We start from the raw sequence: 23,074 nt of genomic DNA on the forward strand, positions 1-23,074 counted from the left end.
TGCAGACTCCGCACAGACAGTGACCCAAACCGGGAATCGAACCTGGGACCCTGGCGCTGTGAAGCCATAGTGCTAACTACTATCCTAGTGTGCTGCCCAAGGTACATGAGGTTGCTGTGCTACCTTGAACCATCCCTCAGGTACAGGACATGCCTGTGAACCTGCCCCCTCTAATCATTGAGGACCTGGTAGCTTAATTGGGGCACGGCCTTCATTTTGAGGCGTCTCGCCTTTTTCTTCCTACTTCCTGACATCTCGAATAGTCTCGTGAAGTCAGGTGGGTTGGAGAGATTGAGATGTAGTGTTGCACTGGCGTTCAAATATGACCTTCGAACCCTCCAGCTGATAGAGGGGCGAATGAATCAGCTCCCAAACTGCCAGGTGATTTGGCCCGATACTCGTTGGTGAATAATTGAAGTGCTTCCAAGCGGAGGTGAGTTTCCCTCCATTCCAGCCAGCGGGAAGGGTGTTGTTGGAAATTCTTGGTACCACTTGTTGCCTGAATACCGACGAGGGCAAGCTGTCCATGAGCCATCCCATTACAGACTCAACTGAGGCAAAGGCAGGAAGGCGGCAACGTCTCCATACACCATTGGTGCACCGGATTAAATACCCCCACCAAACGGGATATTAAATTCCGCACTCCCATGCCCACATGCAATACTTTGTAGTTGCTTCATCTGTAATTGCAGGTTGGTTCCAAAATTACTTTTGTAGGTTTGGCACTTGTGTGAACAGTGTCTCCCTTTCTCTTTCAAATTAACCTTGCAAACAGATTATGTAAAGCCAATACTCCAGGAATCAGGATCCTGTGTGGAAATTTAGACTTTTCTGGAAAGTTTAATCAATTCTTTCCTCTTGGGAGATATTTGGAGGGTTACAATATTCTTCAGTGGGTTTGCTACTAAGTTCCAGGAGTGAGGGCTGATTATCTCCTTAAATTGTTTGCGTATTCATTAAATGTGCACAGAGTAATGAACTACCTGCATTGTAATGCAATCCAAAATGAGTTCATGTCACATCAATTTAAAAATGTGTTTGCTAAGCTCCTGTGTTGATGCTTTTTGACTCAGTGCCCATTAGAATACGGCAGAGTTAACCAGATTTCAGTCCTGTCGGAGAGAAATGCATGAGGGAATGAATGCATGAGAGGAATATGCATTTAATTGCACTAATCGGTACTAAATTAGGGCTTGGTCTGCAAGAGTTAAGTTATTTAGGTTAAACAGGCTGCAAAATGATGAATGAATTGCTGTCTCCCTAAAATAAGTTGCATCATTCTTCCAACATACTCCTCACCCAAGTAATGGCTTAAATTCCTCTTAAATACACAAACCAGTATTCAAATATTATCACCCTGTTAAACCAATGCTGTAAAATGCAATTAGCATTACCATTCCCTAATTGGACTTTTATGTCCAAATGGACTGTAACAGCATGGTGTAAACTGAACCTTAGAAATACCAGCAGGCTGGTTATCCCTGCAGTGCACTTTCATCAGGAGGCTGTTAAATCGACTCTGAGAGTTGATATACCTCGTAGAAACTCTCAATGCCTTTATTTCTTTGTGATTGCAGTAACAGGACACGATTGGAGACGCTTTACTTTTCCGTGGAAGAATTGCTGATTCCTTTTTGAAGTTGAAATTTGATTTTCAATATTAGCACCACAGGGCTTGGAAGAATTAGCGTTCTTTTTTTCTTTCTCTGTGGTATCCTCTATTTTTCTTTGTAGACTTTGCTGATTTTCAGAAGTGTTTCCAACCACGAGTTGTACTTCGTTTACTTTATTCTCACTTTCTGGTTTGAGATCAGATCCTGGAGATGGGTCCTTTAAATCTTTTAAAATGGAGGATAGTTCAAGTTTGGTCTGAGAAGGATACTCGGACATATTTTCATTGCAGAGTGGGGAGCTTACTTCAGCATACTGCTCCCCAAATATAAACTGAAGACCTGAAACTGACAAAAAAACGACAAACATTATTGCCGGTAGTTTCTGAGACCCTTTTTATTCAGCTGCCAGAGCAAGAGTGCCAAACTTCATGACAATGTGGGCTTCTTTTGTGCAACCATATGGGTCAGAATAAAGGACAAATCAATATTCCTATTGTTTAGTAAACCAATCAGGTAATTGGGCTAACGGCAATCCAATCCTTTAAAACAAATAAGTTCAAAGAAGGCAAATCAGTCAATAAGGAGTGTAAGCATAAATAGATATTTGCCTGCTCTTTGTCCCCTGGACTGTTGGATAGTTTATACATATTAATTTTAGAGGCTGAAATAAAGTCAGAAATTAATTTCTTAGGGCGGCATGTGGCGCAGTGGTTAGCACTGGGACTGTGGCACTGAGGACCAGGGTTCGAATCCCGGCCCTGGGTCCCTGTCCGTGTGGAGTTTGCACATTCTCCCCATGTCTGCGTAGGTTTCACCCCCACAACCAAAGATGTGCAGGTTAGGTGGATTGGCCACGCTAAATTGCTCCTTAATTGTAAAAAAAATACTTGGGTACTCTAAATTTATTTTTTTAAATAATTTAATTTCTTGATGGAGTCAAGAAGAACCACAATGCTGGGACTGGACAGGCTAGATGTGGGAAGAATGTCCCCGATGTTGGGGATGTCCAGAACTAGGGGTCACAGCCTAAGAATAAGGGGTAAGCCATTCAGGACTGAGATGAGGACGAACCTCTTCTCTCAGAGTTGTGAACTGGTAGAATTCTCTCCCACAGTAAGCTGTTGGGGCCCGTTCATTGGGTATATTCAAGAGGGAGCTGGGCGTGACCCTTGTGGCTAAAGAGATCAAGGGGTATGGAGAGAAAGCGGGAGTGGGGAATTTTCATGAACAGACATGATCATATTGAATGGTGGTGCAGGCTCGAAGGGCCGAATGGCCTACTCATGCACTTATTTTCTATGTTTCTCCAGCAGAAAATCTCAGCCCTTTGCAATCAGCCTTGCACGATCATGAGAACCCTTTTGGACAGCCCAGTAGCTGATTCCACAGACTTACCTGCGATCAGCAGGCGGTCTCTGGGCCACACACATTGACAGCTTTTTCTGTCATGAACAGGTGCAAAGCCAACCAGCAGCACAGGTCTCTTTATTTCCTCCCTGGATGGTAAACTTACAACCAAAATAAAAATTCACCCACCAAAAATTGTTCCTGAAGTAAAATTTGATATATTTTGGCTTTCCAGGTGCAAACGTGAATGCTGGACTTCTTGTGAGCTACTCGCGTTCATAGCTCATAAATCTGAGCTGCATCTGTGTACTTATTGAAATAGAATTGCAATTTCAGTGTTGTAATTGACTCCATGCAAACATGTTTCTATTAAAAGTACACTTTGTTCTCAGGATGTCAGTTAGCTCAGTTGGTTGGACGGCTGGTTCATGATGCGAGCCAACAGTACGTGTTCAATTTGTGTACCAACTGAGGTTAAGCATAAAAGCCTCGCCTTCTCAACCGTGTCCCTCTCTTGAGGTATGGTGACTCTCAGGTCAAATCACCACCAGTCAGCCCTCTCTCAAAAGGGGAAAGCAGCCTATGGTCCTCGGGGACTATGGCAACTTTCATTTTGTTTCATACTTTGTTCTCAGGGTGTAGGCATTCTTTTTGAGGCTCATTTGGCGACCATCCCCAGTTGCTCTCAGAAGGTGCTGATTGGTTTTTCCTTGAACTACCGCAGCACTTATAGTGATAGTTCTTTGACAGTCGAGTTACACCATGATATTGGCCTGTGACAATGAAAGAATGACAATACATCTTCCAGTCAGGATGGTGAGGAACTTGGAGTAGTGGTGCTTGTGACATTATTTTCACCCTTTTTGGTGGTAGGGGTTGCAGGAGAGGGAGGTGCTGTCAAAGTAACCTCTGTGAGATGTTGCAGTACATCCTGTAGATCAAACTACTACTGGCATGTTGTAATGAAAGGGGTAGATTTTGAGTCAGTTGACTATGACACTGATCGAGATTACCTTTTTTTTCTGGATAATGTTGAGTTTCTGGATGTTGTTGTGGCTGTAGCCATCCAGGTGAGGAGTGAGTATTCCACCAGTCTCTTGACTTGTGCCTTATGGTGTAGGTGTGATGATATGCAAAAAGCTAGTCTGTACATAATGTTATGCATGACCTCTGACCACTAGGTGGTAGTGTTAACCCACCACGTGATCCTGTGGCTGGGGAGTTGGGAGTAGGTTGTGCTAAGGGATGGATGTACTTTACAGTAGCTCTACAATAGTTAATTAGTCTTAGTAGTTTATTATTTTATTTATCTTAGTTATCTTTATCACGCAGTTGTTCCAAAATAAATTTAAATTAGATGCTCTGTAGTTCATCATTTACTTCGGCCAGTCTACAAAATATGTTAGTAAGAAGTAAGCCATTTATCACATAATACACATCTGCGGCCCAGTAACCACAGCCCAGTTATGTGTCTGGTCAATGGTGACCCTCAATATATTGGGGTGGGAAATTAGCTGTAGTGGCACATTTGAACATGATGAGGCGATTGGGATTTTTTTTGCTGGAGATGGTCATTGCCCTGCATTCGTGACACAAAATGTTACACTTGTCAGCGCAAGCTTTAACATTAAGCAAATCCTGATGAATGAAACTTAACTCTGTGGAATCATTGAGAAGCAGGCACTAGGGATTGGCAATAAATGCTGCCCTAACCAGCAACACCCACATACCTGATCTTTTGTCAGAGGAAAGATCATTGGTAAAGCAGCTAAAGATGCTTAGACCAAGGACGTTTTTCTGAGAAACTCCTGCAGTGATACCCTGGGATTGCTCTGATTAGTTTCTTGTCACTCACAGCTGTCTCCGAATGCATTAGGTACGGCTCCAGCCTTTGAATTGTTTCCCATTGATCTATTTTTTTCTCCTAGAGACCTTTGGTGTCTTGTTTTGTCAAATGCTGCCTTGATATCAAGTGCAGCTTCTCTCACCTCTCCTATAGCATACAGCTCTTGCACTCATGTCTGGATTAAAGATGTGATGATTTCAGGAATCAAGTGGTTCTGACAGAACCCAAATTCAGCAACCGTGAACATGTCATTGGTGCTGAATGTTGCTGGATAACACTGATGACACATCACATCACTTTTACTGGTGACTGTGAGGAGACTGATCAGACAGCAATTGACTTGCATTTTTTCAGCTTTTTGTAGGAGGACATACCTGGAAATTTTCCCAATTATTGAAGATTTGTGAGGGCTGAAGCTGCACTGCAACAGTTAGAGGAATGTTAAATTGAAAAAGAATAATAAGCAGAGGGAGTGAAAGAAAAATGACTGAGAAAATCATGATGGAAAAATAAAAAGGAAAGGAATTTAAGAGAAGGTCAGTGAAGGCCAGAAAAGAACAAAATAAATAAGAGAATAATTGAAAGAACAACTTGTAGAAAGAAGAAGAAATGGTAAATGATAATAGAGATGATTTAGATTTAGATTTATTGTCAAGTGCACCGAGACACTCTGTGCCACCCAGGCAGATCGTTCTATACATGAAAAACATAGGACAAATGATAAATACACAATGTAAGTACATAGACATTGAGTGAAGCATACGGAGTGTAGTACTACTCAGTAGAGAAGATGCTTGGAGAGATCAGTTCAGTTTACAAGAGGGTCATTCAGGAATCTGGTAACAGTGGGGAAGAAGCTGTTTTTGAATCTGTTAGTCCATGTTCTCAGACTTTTGTATCTCCTGCCAAATGGAAGAGGTTGGAAGAGAGAATAACATGGATAGGAGGGGTCTTTGATTATGCTGCCCGCTTTCCCAAGGCAGCGGGAGGTGTAGACAGAGTCAATGGGTGGTAGGCGGGTTCGCATGATGGACTGGGCAGTGTTCATGACTCTCTGTAGTTTCTTACGGTCTTGAGCCGAGCAATTGTCATGCCAGGCTGTGATGCAGCCAGATAGGATGCTTTCTATGGTGCATCTATAGAAATTGCTAAGAGTCAATGTGGACATGCTGAAATTCCTCGGTTTCTTGAGGAAGTATAGGCACTGTTGTGCTTTCTTGGTCGTAGCGTCGACGTGGGTGGACCAGGACAGATTGTTGGTAATGTTTACACCTAGGAATTTAAAGCTGTCAACCATCTCCACCTCGGCACCATTGATGCAGACAGGTGTGTGAACGACACTTCGCATCCTGAAGTCAATGACCAGCTCTTTAGTTTTGCTGATATTAAGGGAGAGATTGTCAAAGAACAAAGAACAAAGAAAACTACAGCAGAAGAACAGGCCCTTCGGCCCTCCAAGCCTGCGCCGATCCAGATCCTTTATCTAAATCTGTCACCTATTTTCCAAGGATCTACTTCCCTCTGTTCCCCGCCCGTTCATATATCTGTCTAGATGCATCTTAAATGATGCTATTGTGCCCGCCTCTAGCACCTTCGCTGGCAAAGCGTTCCAGGCACCTACCACCCTCTGCATAAAAAACTTTCCACGCAGATCTCCCTTAAACTTTCCCCCTCTCACCTTGAAATCGTGACCCCTTGTAATTGACACCCCCACTCTTGGAAAAAGCTTGTTGCTATCCATCCTGTCCATACCTCTCATAATTTTGTAGACCTCAATCAGGTCCCCCCTCAACCTCCGTCTTTTCAACGAAAACAATCCTAATCTATTCAACCTTTCTTCATAGCTAGCACCCTCCATACCAGGCAACATCCTGGTGAACTTCCTCTGCACCCTCTCTAAAGCATCCACATCCTTCTGTTAATATGGCGATCAGAACTGCACGCAGTATTCCAAATGTGGCCTAACCAAAGTCCTATACAACTGTAACATGACCTGCCGACTCTTGTACTCAATACCCAGTCTGATGAAGGCAAGCATGCTGTATGCCTTCTTGACCACTCTATCGACCTGCATTGCCACCTTCAGGGTACAATGGACCTGAACTCCCAGATCTCTCTGTACATCAATTTTCCCCAGGACTCTTCCATTGACCGTATAGTCCGCTCTTGAATTAGATCTTCCAAAATGCATCACCTCGCATTTGCCTGGATTGAACTCCATCTGCCATTTCTCTGCCCAACTCTCTAATCTATCTATATTTTGCTGTATTCTTTGACAGTCCCCCTCGCTATCTGCAACTCCACCAATTTTAGTATCATCTGCAAACATGCTAATCAGACCACCTATACTTTTGTCCAGATCATTTATGTATATCACAAACAACAGTGGTCCGAGCACAGATCCCTGTGGAACACCACTAGTCACCCTTCTCCATTTTGAGACACTCCCTTCCACCACTATTCTCTGTCTCTTGTTGCCCAGCCAGTTCTTTATCCATCTAGCCAGTACATCCTGAACCCCATGCGACTTCACTTTTTCCATCAACCTGCCATGGGAACTTTTATCAAACGCCTTACTGAAGTCCATGTATATGACATCTACAGCCCTTCCCTCATCAATTAACTTTGTCACTTCCTCAAAGAATTCTATTAGATTTGTAAGACATGACCTTCCCTGCACAAAACCATGCTGCCTATCACTGATGAGTCTATTTTCTTCTAAATGTGAATAGATCCTATCCCTCAGTATCTTCTCCAACAGTTTGCCTACCACTGACGTCAAGCTCACAGGTCTATAATTCCCTGGATTATCCCTGCTATCCTTCTTAAACAAAGGAACAACATTAGCAATTCTCCAGTCCTCCGGGACCTCACCCGTGCTCAAGGATGCTGCAAAGATATCTGTTAAGGCCCCAACTATTTTGTCCCTCGCTTCCCTCAGTAACCTGGGATAGATCCCATCCGGACCTGGGGACTTGTCCACCTTAATGCCTTTTAGAATACCCAAAACTTCTCCCTTCCTTCTGCCGACTTGACCTAGAGTATTTAAACATCCATCCCTAGCCTCAACATCCATCATGTCCCTCTCCTTGGTGAATACCGATGCAAAGTACTCATTAAGAATCTCACCCATTGACTTCCGGGTGCGGCGATGACCAGCTAAGTCGCACGTTTCGGCAGCTCCCGGTGGAACGGACTTTTGGGCTCTTAATAAGAGCCCCAACGGCAATTTTAACGGCTAAAAGCACTATGCGGTAAACCAGAAGGGAATCCCCCCTGGACACAGATGGAAAAAGGAGAGGAAAGTGGCCGGATTGCGGTGGATCCTTTAGAGCAGCGGCAAGGAAGGCAAGCACGAACCAAGATGGCGTCGGAAGGTGGCAGTTTAATATGGGGTCCTGAACAACACGAGTTTTTGAAACGCTGCGTGGAAGAGCTTAAAAAGGAGATGAAGAAGGAGCTGTTGGCCCCGATATTACAGGCGATTGAAGGGCTAAAAGATGAGCAAAAGACCCAGGAGCAGGAGCTTCGGGTCGTGAAGGCAAAGGCTGCCGAGAACGAGGACGATATACAGGGCCTGGTGGTGAAGACAGAGATGCACGAGGCACAACACAAAAGGTGTGTGGAAAGGCTGGAGGTGCTGGAGAATAATGCGAGGAGGAAGAATTTAAGGATTCTTGGTCTTCCCGAGGGTGCAGAAGGGGCGGACGTCGGGGCATATGTGAGCACGATGCTGCACTCGTTAATGGGATCGGAGGCCCCGACGGGTCCGTTGGAGGTGGAGGGAGCATATCGAGTGATGGCGCGAAGACCGAGGGCTGGAGAAATTCCCCGAGCCATAGTGGTGAGATTCCTCCGATATAAGGACAGAGAGATGGTCCTCAGATGGGCAAAGAAAACTCGGAGCAGTAGGTGGGAGAACGCGGTGATCCGCGTATATCAAGATTGGAGTGCGCAGGTGGCGAGAAGGAGGGCGAGCTTTAATCGGGCCAAGGCGGTACTTCATAAAAGGAAGGTCAAATTTGGAATGCTGCAGCCGGCAAGACTGTGGGTCACACATCAAGGGAAACACCACTACTTTGAAACGGCGGATGAGGCGTGGACATTTATTGTTGAAGAGAAATTGGAATAAGTGGGTTATAAAAAAGAACGTTTGAGACAAAGTGGTGGGGCGAATATGGGGGGGCGAAGAGGGGGGAAAAAGGGGGGAGAGATGATTTTTATGTTGTTAATCCTGCGACCCGGTAACTTTTCTCTCTTCCCCATGTTGTGGGGGAGGGAGGGAGGGAGGTGGAGGAGCTGGGGGCGTCGGCCATTGGGGGCGGGGCCAAAAGGGAAGCGCGGGCTTTGTTCCCGCGCTATGATAATTATGGCGGGAATAGGGAAGCAGGAAGGAGGGGGCGTCGCACGGTGCGAGCCGAGGTCACGGGGGGAAGCCGAGGTCGGCCAGAGTTTGCTGACTTCTGGGAGCAACATGGGGGGGTGCAACTACGCTAGTGGGGGATCTAGCGGGGGGGGGTGGGGTGAAAGGGGGGGTTTACTGGGTTGCTGCTGCTGGGGAGAAGGGGGAGCTGGTATGGGGTGGGGTGGGCGGGGCAGGGGGGCACCGCCTGGGGGGGACACAGCTGCGTGGGAACCGGGTGAGGAGCTGGATAAAAGGGGATGGCTAGTCGACAAGGGGGGGGGTAAAGAGCCCCCCAACCCGGCTGATCACGTGGAATGTGAGAGGGCTGAACGGGCCGACAAAGAGGGCACGGGTACTCGCACACCTAAAGAAACTCAAGGCAGATGTGGTTATGCTACAGGAGATGCATTTGAAACTGATAGACCAGGTCAGACTACGCAAAGGATGGGTGGGGCAGGTATTTCATTCGGGGCTAGATGCGAAAAACAGGGGGGTGGCTATATTAGTGGGGAAGCGGGTAATGTTTGAGGCAAAGACCATAGTGGCGGATAGTGGGGGCAGATACGTGATGGTGAGTGGCAAATTACAGGGGGAGGCGGTGGTCTTAGTGAACGTATATGCCCCGAACTGGGATGATGCCAACTTTATGAGGCGCATGTTAGGACGTATCCCGGACCTAGAGGTGGGGAAGTTGGTAATGGGTGGAGATTTTAACACGGTGCTGGAACCAGGGCTGGACAGATCGAGGTCCAGGAATGGAAGGAGGCCGGCAGCAGCCAAGGTGCTTAAGGACTTTATGGAGCAGATGGGAGGAGTAGACCCATGGAGATTTAGTAGACCAAGGAGTAAGGAGTTTTCGTTTTTCTCCTATGTCCACAAAGTTTATTCGCGAATAGACTTTTTTGTTTTGGGAAGGGCGCTGATCCCGAAGGTGAGGGGGACGGAGTATACGGCTATAGCTATTTCGGATCACGCTCCACACTGGGTGGACTTGGAGGTAGGGGAGGAAAAAGAACAGCGTCCACCCTGGAGAATGGACATGGGACTAATGTCGGATGAGGGGGTGTGTTTCAGGGTGAGGGCGTGTATTGAAAGGTACTTGGAACTCAATGATAATGGGGAGGTCCAGGTGGGAGTGGTCTGGGAGGCGCTGAAGGCAGTGGTTAGAGGGGAGCTGATATCAATCAGGGCACATAAAGGAAAGCAGGAGGGTAGGGAACGGGAGCGGTTGCTGAAAGAACTTCTGAGGGTGGACAGGCAATATGCGGAGGCACCGGAGGAGGGACTGTACAAGGAAAGGCAAAGGCTACATGTAGAATTTGATTTGCTGACTACAGGTACTGCAGAGGCACAGTGGAGGAAGGCACAGGGTGTACAGTACGAATATGGGGAGAAGGCGAGCAGGTTGCTGGCCCACCAACTGAGGAAAAGGGGAGCAGCGAGGGAGATAGGGGGAGTGAGGGATGAGGAGGGAGAGATGGAGCGGGGAGCGGAGAGAGTGAATGGAGTGTTCAAGGCATTCTATGAAAGATTATATGAAGCTCAGCCCCCGGATGGGAAGGAGAGAATGATGTGTTTTCTGGACCAGCTGGAATTTCCTAAGGTGGAGGAGCAGGAGAGGGTGGGACTGGGAGCACAGATCGAAATGGAGGAAGTAGTGAAAGGAATTAGGAGCATGCAGGCGGGGAAGGCCCCGGGACCGGACGGATTCCCAGTTGAATTTTACAGGAAATATGTGGACTTGCTGGCCCCGCTACTGATGAGAACCTTTAATGAGGCGAGGGAAAGGGGACAGCTGCCCCCGACTATGTCAGAGGCAACGATATCGCTTCTCTTAAAGAAGGAAAAAGACCCGCTGCAATGCGGGTCCTATAGGCCTATTTCCCTCCTGAACGTGGACGCTAAGATTCTGGCCAAGGTAATGGCAATGAGGATAGAGGATTGTGTCCCGGGGGTGGTCCATGAGGACCAAACTGGGTTTGTGAAGGGGAGACAGCTGAATACGAATATACGGAGGCTGCTAGGGGTAATGATGATGCCCCCACCAGAGGGGGAAGCGGAGATAGTGGTGGCGATGGATGCCGAGAAAGCATTTGATAGAGTGGAGTGGGATTATTTGTGGGAGGTGCTGAGGAGATTTGGCTTTGGAGATGAGTATATTAGATGGGTACAGCTGCTGTATAGGGCCCCGATGGCGAGCGTGGTCACGAATGGACGGGGGTCTGCATATTTTCAGCTCCATAGAGGGACGAGGCAGGGATGTCCTCTGTCCCCATTATTGTTTGCACTGGCGATTGAGCCCCTGGCAATAGCATTGAGGGGTTCCAGGAAGTGGAGGGGAGTACTCAGGGGAGGAGAAGAACACCGGGTATCTCTGTATGCGGACGATTTGTTGTTGTATGTGGCGGACCCGGCGGAGGGGATGCCAGGGATAATGCGGATACTTGGGGAGTTTGGAGAATTTTCAGGATATAAATTGAACATGGGGAAAATGAGGACTTACCGTTGAGGAAAGTAACAAGGGACTTTCGGTACTTGGGGATCCAGATAGCCAAGAATTGGGGTACATTGCATAGGTTAAATTTAACGCGGTTGGTGGAACAGATGGAGGAGGACTTTAAGAGATGGGACATGGTGTCCCTGTCACTGGCAGGGAGGGTGCAGGCGGTTAAAATGGTGGTCCTCCCGAAATTCCTTTTTGTGTTTCAGTGCCTCCCGGTGGTGATCACGAAGGCTTTTTTCAAAAGAATTGAGAAGAGTATCATGAGTTTTGTGTGGGCCGGGAAGACCCCGAGAGTGAGGAGGGGATTTTTGCAGCGTAGTAGGGATAGGGGGGTGCTGGCACTACCGACCCTAAGTGAGTACTACTGGGCCGCCAATATCTCAATGGTGTGTAAGTGGATGGGAGAAGAGGAGGGAGCGGCGTGGAAGAGGTTGGAGAGGGAGTCCTGTAGGGGGACTAGCCTACAAGCTATGGTGACGGCGCCGTTGCCGTTCTCACCGAAGAAATACACCACAAGCCCGGTAGTGGTGGCTACATTGAAAATTTGGGGGCAGTGGAGACGGCATAGGGGAAAGACGGGAGCCTCGGTGCGGTCCCCGATAAGAAATAACCATAGGTTTGTTCCGGGGAGAATGGATGGGGGATTTGGAACATGGCAAAGAGCAGGGGTAACACAATTGAGAGATCTGTTCGTAGATGGGACGTTTGCAAGTCTGGGAGCGCTGACCGAAAAATATGGGTTGCCCCAAGGGAATGCATTCCGGTATATGCAACTGAGGGCTTTTGCGAGGCAACAGGTGAGGGAATTCCCGCAGCTCCCGCGCAGGAGGTGCAGGACAGAGTGATCTCAAAGACATGGGTGGGGGACGGTAAGATATCAGACATATATAGGGAAATGAGGGACGAGGGGGAGATTATGGTAGATGAGCTGATAGGGAAATGGGAAGAGGAGCTGGGGGAGGAGATTGAGGAGGGGCTGTGGGCTGATGCCCTAAGTAGGGTAAACTCATCGTCCTCGTGTGCCAGGCTAAGCCTGATACAATTTAAGGTGTTACACAGGGCGCATATGACTGGAGCACGGCTCAGTAAATTTTTTGGAGTAGAGGATAGGTGTGCGAGATGCTCGAGAAGCCCAGCGAATCACACCCACATGTTCTGGTCATGTCCGGCACTACAGGGGTTTTGGGTGGGGGTGACAAAGGTGCTTTCGAAGGTGGTGGGGGTCCAGGTCGAACCAAGCTGGGGGTTGGCTATATTCGGGGTTGCAGAAGAGCCGGGATTGCAGGAGGCGAAAGAGGCTGATGTTTTGGCCTTTGCGTCCCTAGTAGCCCGGCGCTGGATATTGTTAATGTGGAAAAGGAAGCCAAGCCCCCGGGTGTGGAGACCTGGATAAATGACATGGCAGGGTTTATAAAGTTGGAACGGATTAAGTTCGTCCTAAGGGGATCGGCTCAAGGGTTCACCAGGCGGTGGCAACCGTTCGTCGGATACCTCACAGAAAGATAGAGGGAATGGAAAAGAAGAAGACAGCAGCAGCAACCCAAGGGTGGGGGGGGGGGGGGGGGGGGTGGGAGGGGGGGGAGGGGGGGGGAGGAATCAGAAGGACTCTCAGGGATGTTAGTGTATATGTTTAATATGTATAGGTAGTTGTTATAGGTAATTGTATATTGGATTGTTGGATTGTATTTTTGGAGAGTATTTATTTTGGACAAGGCAGTTGCCATTTAGTTTTGTTTTTGATTTTGTTTATATATTTATTTCTTTGTTTAAAACTGGCCATTGTTATTTATATTGTTATATTGCTGTGTAAAGGATACACAATGTACTGTCATGTTTGGCCAAAAAATCTTGAATAAAATACATTTAAAAAAAAAAAGAATCTCACCCATTTCCTCTGACTCCACGCATAAATTCCCTCTTTTGTCTTTGATTGGGCCAATCCTTTCTCTAGTTACTCTCTTGCTCCTTATATACGAATAAAAGGCTTTGGGATTTTCCTTAACCCTGTTAGCCAAAGATATTTCAAGACCCCTTTTAGCCCTCTTTATTGCGCGTTTGAGATTTGTCCTACTTTCCCGATATTCCTTCAAAGCTTCATCAGTTTTAAGTCTCCTAGATCTTATGTATGCTTCCTTTTTCATCTTAGCTAGTCTCACAATTCCACCCGTCATCCATGGTTCCCTAATCTTGCCATTTCTATACCTCATTTTCACAGGGCCATGTCTGTCCTGCACTCTAATCAACCTTTCCTTTAAAGACTCGCATATTTCAAATGTGGATTTACCCTTAAACAGCTGCTCCCAATCCACTATCCCTTGCTTCTGCCGAATTTTGTTATACTTGGCCTTTCCCCAATTTAGCACTCTTCCTTTCGGACCACTCTCGTCTTTGTCCATGAACATAGAACATAGAACATTACAGCGCAGTACAGGCCCTTCGGCCCTCGATGTTGCACCGACCTGTGAAACCACTGTAAAGTCCATCTACACTATTCCCTTATCGTCCATATGTCTATCCAATGACCATTTGAATGCCCTTAGTGTTGGCGAGTCCACTACTGTTGCAGGCAGGGCATTCCACGCCCTTACTACTCTCTGAGTAAAGAACCTACCTCTGACATCTGTCCTATATCTATCTCCCCTCAATTTAAAGATATGTCCCCTCGTGCTAGACATCACCATCCGAGGAAAAAGGCTTTCACTGTCCACCCTATCCAATCCTCTGATCATCTTGTATGCCTCAATTAAGTCGCATCTTAACCTTCTTCTCTCTAACAAAAACAGCCTTAAGTCCCTCAGCCTATCCTCATAAGATCTTCCCTCCATACCAGGCAACATTCTGGTAAATCTCCTCTGCACCCTTTGAGTATTCTAAAACTTACGGAATTGTGATCGCTATTCCCAAAGTAATCACAGACTGAAGCTTCAACCACTTGGCCGGGATCATTCCCCAATACCAGGTCCAGTATGGCCCCTTCCCGAGTTGGACAATTTACATACTGCTCTAAAAAACTCTCCTGGATGCTCCTTACAAATTCTGCTCCATCTACGCCTCCAACACTACATGAGTCCCATTCAATGTTGGGGAAGTTAAAATCCACCATCACGACCACCCTATTGCTCCTACATTTTTCTCTAATCTGTGTACATATTTGTACCTCTACTTCACACTCGCGTTTGGGAGGCCTGTAGTAAAGTCCCAACAATGTTACTGCACCCTTCCTATTTCTTAGCTCTACCCATATTGCCTCAGTGCTCGAATCCTCCATAGTGCCCTCCTTAATCACAGCTGTGATATCATCTCTGACCAGTAATGCAACTCCTCCACCCCTTTTACCTCCCTCTCTATCCCTCCTGAAGCATCTATACTCTGGAATATTTAGTTGCCAATCTTGCCCTTCCCTCAACCAAGTCTCAGTAATACCAATAACATCATATTCCCAGGTACTAATCCAAGCCCTAAATTCATCTGCCTTACCTGCTACACTTCTTGCATTAAAACAAATGCACCCCAGACCACCTGTCCCTTTGCGTTCATCATCTCTTCCCTGTCTACTCTTCCCCTTAGTCAAAATGAGTTTACTATCTAGTACCTTACTGGCTGCCTCTTTACTGACCTCTAACTTCCTAATCTGGTTCCCATCGCCCTGCCACATTAGTTTAAAACCTCCCCAACAGTGTTAGCAAAAGCACCCCCGAGGACATTGGTTCCAGTCCTGCCCAGGTGTAGACCATCCGATTTGTAATGGTCCCACCGCCCCCAGAACCGGTTCCAATGTCCCAAAAATCTGAACCCCTCCCTCCTGCACCATCTCTCAAGCCACGTATTCATTCTGACTATTCTTGAATTTCTACTCTGACTGTCTCGTGGCACTGGTAGCAATGCTGAGATTACTACCTTTGAGGTCCTACTTTTTAACTTATCTCCTAACTCCCTAAATTCTGATTGTAGGACCTCATCCCATTTTTTACCTATATCGTTGGTGCCTATATGCACCACGACAACTGGCTGTTCATCATCCCCCTTCAGTATGTCCTGCAGCCGATCTGAGACATCCCTAACCCGTGCACCCGGGAGGCAACATACCATTCGGGAGTCTCGTTTTCGATCACAGAAACGCCTATCTACTCCCCTTACGATTGAATCCCCAATGACTATAGCCCTGCCAGTCTTTGTCCCGCTCTTCTGTGCAGCAGAGCCAGCCACGGTGCCATGAGCTTGGCTACTACTGCCTTCCCCTGATGAGTCATCTCCCCCAACACTATCGAAAACGGTATACCTGTTTTGGAGGGAGATAACCGCAGGGGACACCTGCACTACCTTCCTGCTCTTTTTCTGCCTTTTGGTCACCCATTCCCCGTCTCCCTCAGCAATCCTAATCTGCCGCGTGACCAACTCACTGAACATGCTATCCACGATCTCCTCAGCATCGCGGATGCTCCAAAGTGAGTCCATCCGCAGCTCCAGAGCTGTCATGCGGTCTAACCGGAGCTGCAGCTGGACACACTTCCCGAACATGAAGGAGTCAGGGGCATCGGCCGCGTCCCTGAACTCCCACATTGAGCACGAGGAGCATAACACTGGTCTGGGATCTCCTGCCATTTTTACACTTTATCGTAACTGATTACAAATATAATATCAAATAATGAATAAGTGAAAGGAATAACGATTTTACTGACCAATCACAATACTTACCAACACACGAAGAGTTAAATTTCTCCCAACTATTGCTAATTGGAGCACTTTCCTTACCAGCCAATCAGGTCACTGCTTTGCTGTGATGTCACTCTTCAAATTTATCCCCAAAAGACCCTGTGGTCGCTGTTTAAGCAGCGCAGCAGCTAGTTTAAATACTCACCACTCGACTCTGTGGCTCCGCCCACTCCAACAGCTGAATTCCCGCCGAAAAGACTCGAATCTGCGAAGCAGCCAGTTTAAATACTCACCGCTCGACTCTGTAGCTCCGCCCACTCCAACAGCTGAATTCCCGCCAAAAAGCAAATCATTGCAACTTGCCACTAGGTTCTCTATCTCCCTCCTGAACTCGGACTCATCTTTGTTTGAGACCCACCCCACAATGGTCGTGTCATCAGCAAACTTGTAAATGGAGTTGGAGCCGAATTTTGCCACACAAGTCATTTTTTTATTATTCATTTCCGGGATGTGGGCGTCGCTGGTTAGGCCAGCATTTATTGCCCATCCCTAGTTGCCGTTCAGAAGGTGGTGATGAGTTGCCTTCAGTCCTTGAGGTGTAGGTACACCCACTGTGCTGTTAGGGAGGCAGTTCCAGGATATTGCCCCAGCGACAATGAAGGAGCGGCGATATATTTCCAAGTCAGAGTGGTGAGTAACGCGGAGGGGACACTCCAAATGGTGGGGTTCCCAGGTATCTGCTGCTCTTGCCCTTCTAGGTGGTAGTGGTTGTGGGTTTGGAAGGTGTTGTCCAAGAAACCCTGGTGAGTTACTGCAGAGCATCTTGTAGATGGTGCACATGGCAGCCACTGTTCGTTAGTGGTGGAGGGTTTGAATGCTTGTGGAAGGGGGAGAAATCAAGCCGGCTGCTTTGTCCTGGATGGTATCAAGCTTCTTGATTGTTATTGGAGCTGCACTCATCCAGGCAAGTGGAGAGTATTCCTTAACACTCCTGACTTGACCTTGTAGATGGTGGACAGGCTTTGGAGGGTCAGGAGGTGAGTTACTCGCTGTAGGATTCCTAGCCTTTGACCTGCCCTGGTAGCCACAGTATTAATGTGGCTAGTCCATTTCAGTTTCTGATCAATGGTAACCCCCAGGACATTGATTATGGTGAATTCAGCATCCGTGAGCAGGTTATTGCTGAGTAAGTGATGCTTGATAGCCCTGTTAATGACTCCTTCCATCACTTTGCTGATGATGGGGAGTAGACTGATAGGGTAGTAATTGGCTGGGTTGCATTTGTCCTGTTTCTTGTGTACAGGATACACCTGGGCAATTTTCCACATTACCGGGTAAATGCCAGTGTAGTAGCTGTGCTGGGACAGCTTGGCTTGGGGGGCCTGGATTTTCAGTGCCATCTCCAAAGCCTGACTTTGAAATTCAGCAGACCCCTGCACCCCCTCACCATCTGCGGCATCACGACTCTTAAGGTCGATCCATCTTCCCTCACCCCAGATTGCAAACCCATCGCCACTAGGAGCAGATGGTACAGTGCCCAGGACAGGCCCTTCATCAGGTCGGAGGTCCAACGGCTTCTGCGGGAGGGGATCATTGAGGCCAGCAACAGCCCCTGGAGAGCTCAAGTAGTGGTAGTGAAAACTGGAGAGAAGCACAGGATGGTCATTGACTACAGTCAGACCATCAATCGGTACACGCAGCTCGACGCGTACCCCCTCCCACGCATATCTGACATGGTCAATCAGATTGCGCAGTATCGAGCCTTTTCCACAGTAGACTTGAAGTCCGCCTACCAGCAGCTCCCCATCCGCCCGGAGGACCGCCAATACACTGCGTTCGAAGCCGATGGCCGCCTCTATCATTTCCTTAGGGTTCCCTTCGGTGTCAGCAATAGGGTCTCGGTCTTCCAGCGAGAGATGGACCGAATGGTTGACCAGTACGGGCTGCGGGCCACCTTCCCGTACCTAGATAACGTTACCATCTGCGGCCACGATCAGCATGACCACGACGCAAACCTCCAAAAATTCCTCCATACCGCCAAACTCCTTAATCTCACGTACAATAATGAGAAATGCGTGTTCCGCACCAACCGCTTAGCCATCCTTGGCTACGTAGTGGAAAATGGAGTCCTAGGGCCCGACCCCGACCGCATGCGCCCCCTCCTAGAACTCCCTCTCCCCCACTGCCCCAAGGCCCTGAAACGATGCCTGGGGTTTTTCTCATATTACACCCAGCAGGTCCCTAATTATGCGGACAAGACCCGCCCACTCATCACGTCCACAGTTTTTCCCCTGACGGCTGAGGCCCGCCAGGCCTTCAATCACATCAAGGCGGACATCGCCAAGGCCACGATACACACGGTCGACGAGACCCTCCCCTTCCAGGTGGAGAGCGATACATCGGACGTAGCTCTGGTCTCCACCCTCAACCAGGCAGGCAGACCCGTGGCTTTCTTTCCCGCGCCTTCCATGCCTCCGAAATTCAGCACTCCTCTATCGAGAAGGAGGCCCAAGCCATTGTGGAAGCTGTGCGGCGTTGGAGGCATTACCTGGCCAGCAGGAGATTCACTCTCCTCACTGACCAACGGTCGGTTGCCTTCATGTTTAATAATACACAGCGGGGCAAGATCAAAAATGACAAGCTCTTGAGGTGGAGGATCGAGCTCTCCGCCTATAACTATGAGATCTTGTATCGCCCGGGGAAGCTCAATGAGCCCCCTGATGCCCTATCCCGTGGTATATGTGCCAGCGCACAGGTAGACTGACTCCGGGCTCTCCACTGTGACCTCTGCCACCCGGGGGTTACCCGGTTCTTCCATTTTGTCAAGGCCCGCAACCAGCCCTCCTCCATTGAGGAGGTCAGGACCATCACCAGAGACTGCCAAGTCTGCACAGAGTGCAAGCCGCACTTCTACCGGCCAGATAGAGCACACCTGGTGAAGGCCGCCCACCCCTTTGAACGCCTCAGCATGGATTTCAAAGGACCCCTCCCCTCCACCGACCACAACATGTACTTCCTCAGCGTTATTGATCAGTACTCCCGGTTCCCCGTCGCTATCCCATGCCCCGATATGACTTCTGCCACGGTAATCAAAGCCCTGCACAGCATCTTCACCCTGTTCGGTTTCCCCACCTACATCCACAGCGATCGGGGATCCTCTTTCATGAGCGATGAGCGGAGTCAGTTCATGCTCAGCAAGGGCATCGCCTCAAGCAGGACGACCAGCTACAACCCCAGGGGAAACGGGCAGGTGGAGAGGGGGAACGGGACGGTCTGGAAGGCTGTCCTGCTGGTCCTTCGCTCTAGAAATCCCCCGGTCTCCCGCTGGCAGGATTTCCTCCCCGATGCACTCCACTCCATCCGGTCACTTCTCTGCACCGCCACTAATGAGACCCCTCATGAACGTGTGTTTGCCTTCCCCAGGAAGTCCACCTCCGGGGTCTCGCTCCCAACATGGCTGACAGTTCTTGGACCCGTCCTCCTCCGGAAGCATGTGCGGAGCCATAAATCGGACCCCCTGGTTGACAAAGTCCACCTCCTACATGCAAACCCGCAGTACACCTACGTGGCACACCCCGACGGGCGACAGGACACCATTTCCCTCCCAGAGATACGCTGGGTCCCCACCCATGACCCCCGACCTGACACTGCTCCTTCCCCCCCCAGTTGCCTCATTCACCCCTGCGCCACTCACCCTCCCTCCAGCGAACCTCACCGCAGCCCCCACCCCAGCGGGATCTGTCCTCCCACTGGATCCACTCAGGGGTGACGAAGATGAGGACAACACGCTCCCGGAGTCGCAGGTGACCAGGTCGGCGCCCACATCACCACCAGGACTGAGGCGATCGCGGTGGAGGGTCAAGGCCCCCGACAGACTTCATTTGTAATGTTTCCGCCACCCCCGCCGGACTCTTTTTTTAACAGGGGGTGAATGTGGTAAACACCACTAGTGGTATATTGTATGTATTACGGCACTGACCGTATATTACAGGTACGACGGTAAATCCCTGCCTGCTGGCTCCGTCCAGCATGCGGCGTAAAGAAGAGTGTGCTCTCCTGCGCTGCAGCCATTCTGGTTCCAGCTACCGGAGGCACAACATCTTGTTCAATAAAGCCTTGATTGTTCCACCATTCCCGTCTCGTGGTAATTGACGGTACATCACCAGGAAACGGGATGCTAATGGCCACAGAAACCAACGAGAAAGAGTGCTAATGGCAGTCTCCAGAGAGAACAAAAGGCATGAAAGGCCAAACAGCAGAGATACGAACATCAGAAGGTAAACTGTGACGGATGTGGATGTGGGGGAGGGGAAGGGGGAAGCAAAGGGGAGAAAGGGTAAGGAAAGGTGGATAAGATGGGGGGGGGGGTAAATATATATAAAGAAAGGCAAGAAAGAAAGAAATGGTAAAAGATGGTAAAAATGAAATGGGATGAAAACAAATGGGTCGAGGTGGGGTAGAGCGGATCATCTGAAGTTGCTGAATTCGATGTTCAGGCCGGAAGGCTGTAGCGTGCCTAACCGGAAGATGAGATGATGTTCCTCCAGTTTGCGTTGAGCTTCACTGGAACATTGCAGCAGGCCAAGGACAGACATGTGGGCATGGGAGCAGGGTCATGTGTTAAAATGGAAAGCAAAGGGAAGGTTAGTGTTCTGAATGCGCACAGACCGAAGGTGCTCAGCAAAGCGCTCACCCAGTCCGCGTTTGTTCTCTCCAATATAGAGGCGAATGCAAAAGACCAAATTGAAAGAGGTGCCAATGAAATGCTGCTTAACCTGGAATGAGTGTTTGGGGCCTGGGATGTTAAGCATGGAAGGGGTAAAGGGACACCTTCTGCGATTGCATGGGAAGGTGCCATGGGTGATGGGAGAGGTACTGGGTATGGTGGAAGAATGGACTAGATTATCTTGGAGGGAACAGTCTCTGTGGCATGCTGACAGAGAGAGTGAAGGGAAGATATGTTTAGTGGAGGCATCACGCAGGAGTTGGCAAAAATGCGGAGGATTATGCTTTGCATACGGGGGCTGGTGGGATGAAATGTGAGAACGAGGGAGACTCTATCATTGTTCTGGGAGGGAAGGGAGGGGGCGAGGGTAGTGGCATGCGAGATGGACCGCACTGTTGAGGGCCCTGTCAACAACTGTAGGTGGGAAATCACGGTTGAGGAAGAACATCGGTGATGCTCTGGGCCTCTGGAAGAAACCAAGATGGCACTTCTGACTGAAGATTGTCGCGAATGCCTCAGCATTGTATAAGGAGTATAGTAGGGGGCTAAGTGCACAGCCATGCGAGGCCTCGGTATTGAGGACTATCGCAGAGGAGGTGTCGTTGTTTATCCTTGCTGAATAGATACCAACACAAAACCTGTATTTATATATTGCCTTTAATATAATAAAATGTCCCAAGGTGCTTCACTGGAGCATCATAAAGCAAATTTTGACACTGTGTCACATAAATTGATACCAGGGCAGATAGCCAAAATGTTGGTTAAAGCGATGGGTTTTAAGAAGTTTCTGAAAGAAGGAAAGAGAAGTAGAGAGGCAAAGAGGTTTAGGGACAGAATTTCAGAATTTAGGGCATAGGTAACCATGGTGGAGCAATTAAAATAGAGGATGTTGAAAGAGACCAGAATTAGAAGAGTGCATATATCTCAGAGCGATGTGGAGCTGCAGAAGATTACAGGGATAGGCAAGAGCAAGGGAATGCATTAAAAACAAGGATGAGACTATTTAAATTGAAGCATTGCTTAACTGAGAAGGAGCAAATCATATTAATATTTGTACATATGCCCATGCATATTTTGACAACGTCTGATTGGGAAAATCTTTGATCAAAAAGACCCTATTGGTGGCATTTTCTGGTCACGCCCGCCTTGAGACCGGAAATTCCCACCCAAGGTCAACGGACCTTTAACTGACCCATCAAATTTTCTGTTCCACCCGCGACAATTTCCTGAGACTGAGGAAAATGTACCCCGTGCATCCTGACACAGGTTATCAAGAATCTATTCTTGGGAAGCATCTATGGTGTGAAGTACGTAAGCTGAATAAAATTTCCAGGCAAATTAAATGCTAGTCTATGCAATTCCACTAAGTCGCTAAATAATTCAGCCGATTTTATTTTGTAATTTTACACTTTATAAACACTTCCTGCTCCACGCACCATGGTCTAGTCTTTGCTGATCGCATACTGACTACCTGGATATGCCTTTATACTCTCCAGATTGATCCTCCACATGTCTTTGCCACCATCCCTCTGACCTTTCCTCAGCATTTCCTCATGATGGCGGAGCCATAGTTGGGACAGTATCCTGTTGTGAACTCTGACTACAAGTCCACATCCACAGGTTTTCCCCCCTCACAGAATGCTGATATTTTCATTTCATTTTAACACAATGAGAAATAGCAAACATGCCAAGAAAGGTCATTTATTACCTTTCTGATGGGAGTGAAACAGCATACATTTCCAATGAAAATGTAAATCAGTATTCTTTTAGAAATTGCTTCTTACTCTGAGTCATGACATCAGCTGCTTCATCTCGCAAGGTTGCAGCAAACGGTCTCTCATACTGATCCACCATTAGGCCCCTCTTAATAAGACTGTCCACCAAAATGTGGCATGATGGGGGGATCTCAAAATATGGTGGACTCTCTTCTGCAATCTACAAAGAAAACAATTTATTTTGTTATGATGGTGAAAAACCAAAT

The 23,074-nt window shown here is 48.1% G+C and overlaps 1 protein-coding gene across 1 annotated transcript in view; it reads right to left on the reverse strand.

The window, feature by feature from the left end:
- Nucleotides 1–473: 473 nt before the first annotated feature.
- The window catches only part of LOC140406771 (uncharacterized), a 104,459-nt gene continuing 81,858 nt past the window's right edge, over nucleotides 474–23,074 (reverse strand). The window contains exons 10-11 of the mRNA XM_072494705.1: nucleotides 22,878–23,028; nucleotides 474–1,958 (exon numbers count right to left, since the gene is read on the reverse strand). Coding sequence (XP_072350806.1) covers nucleotides 1,558–1,958; nucleotides 22,878–23,028 — 552 coding nt within the window. The 3' untranslated portion in view covers nucleotides 474–1,557. The remainder of the gene's footprint in view (nucleotides 1,959–22,877; nucleotides 23,029–23,074) is intronic.

The sequence above is a fragment of the Scyliorhinus torazame genome, chromosome 2, assembly GCF_047496885.1.
Source record: "Scyliorhinus torazame isolate Kashiwa2021f chromosome 2, sScyTor2.1, whole genome shotgun sequence".
Classification (NCBI taxonomy): Eukaryota; Metazoa; Chordata; class Chondrichthyes; order Carcharhiniformes; family Scyliorhinidae; genus Scyliorhinus; species Scyliorhinus torazame.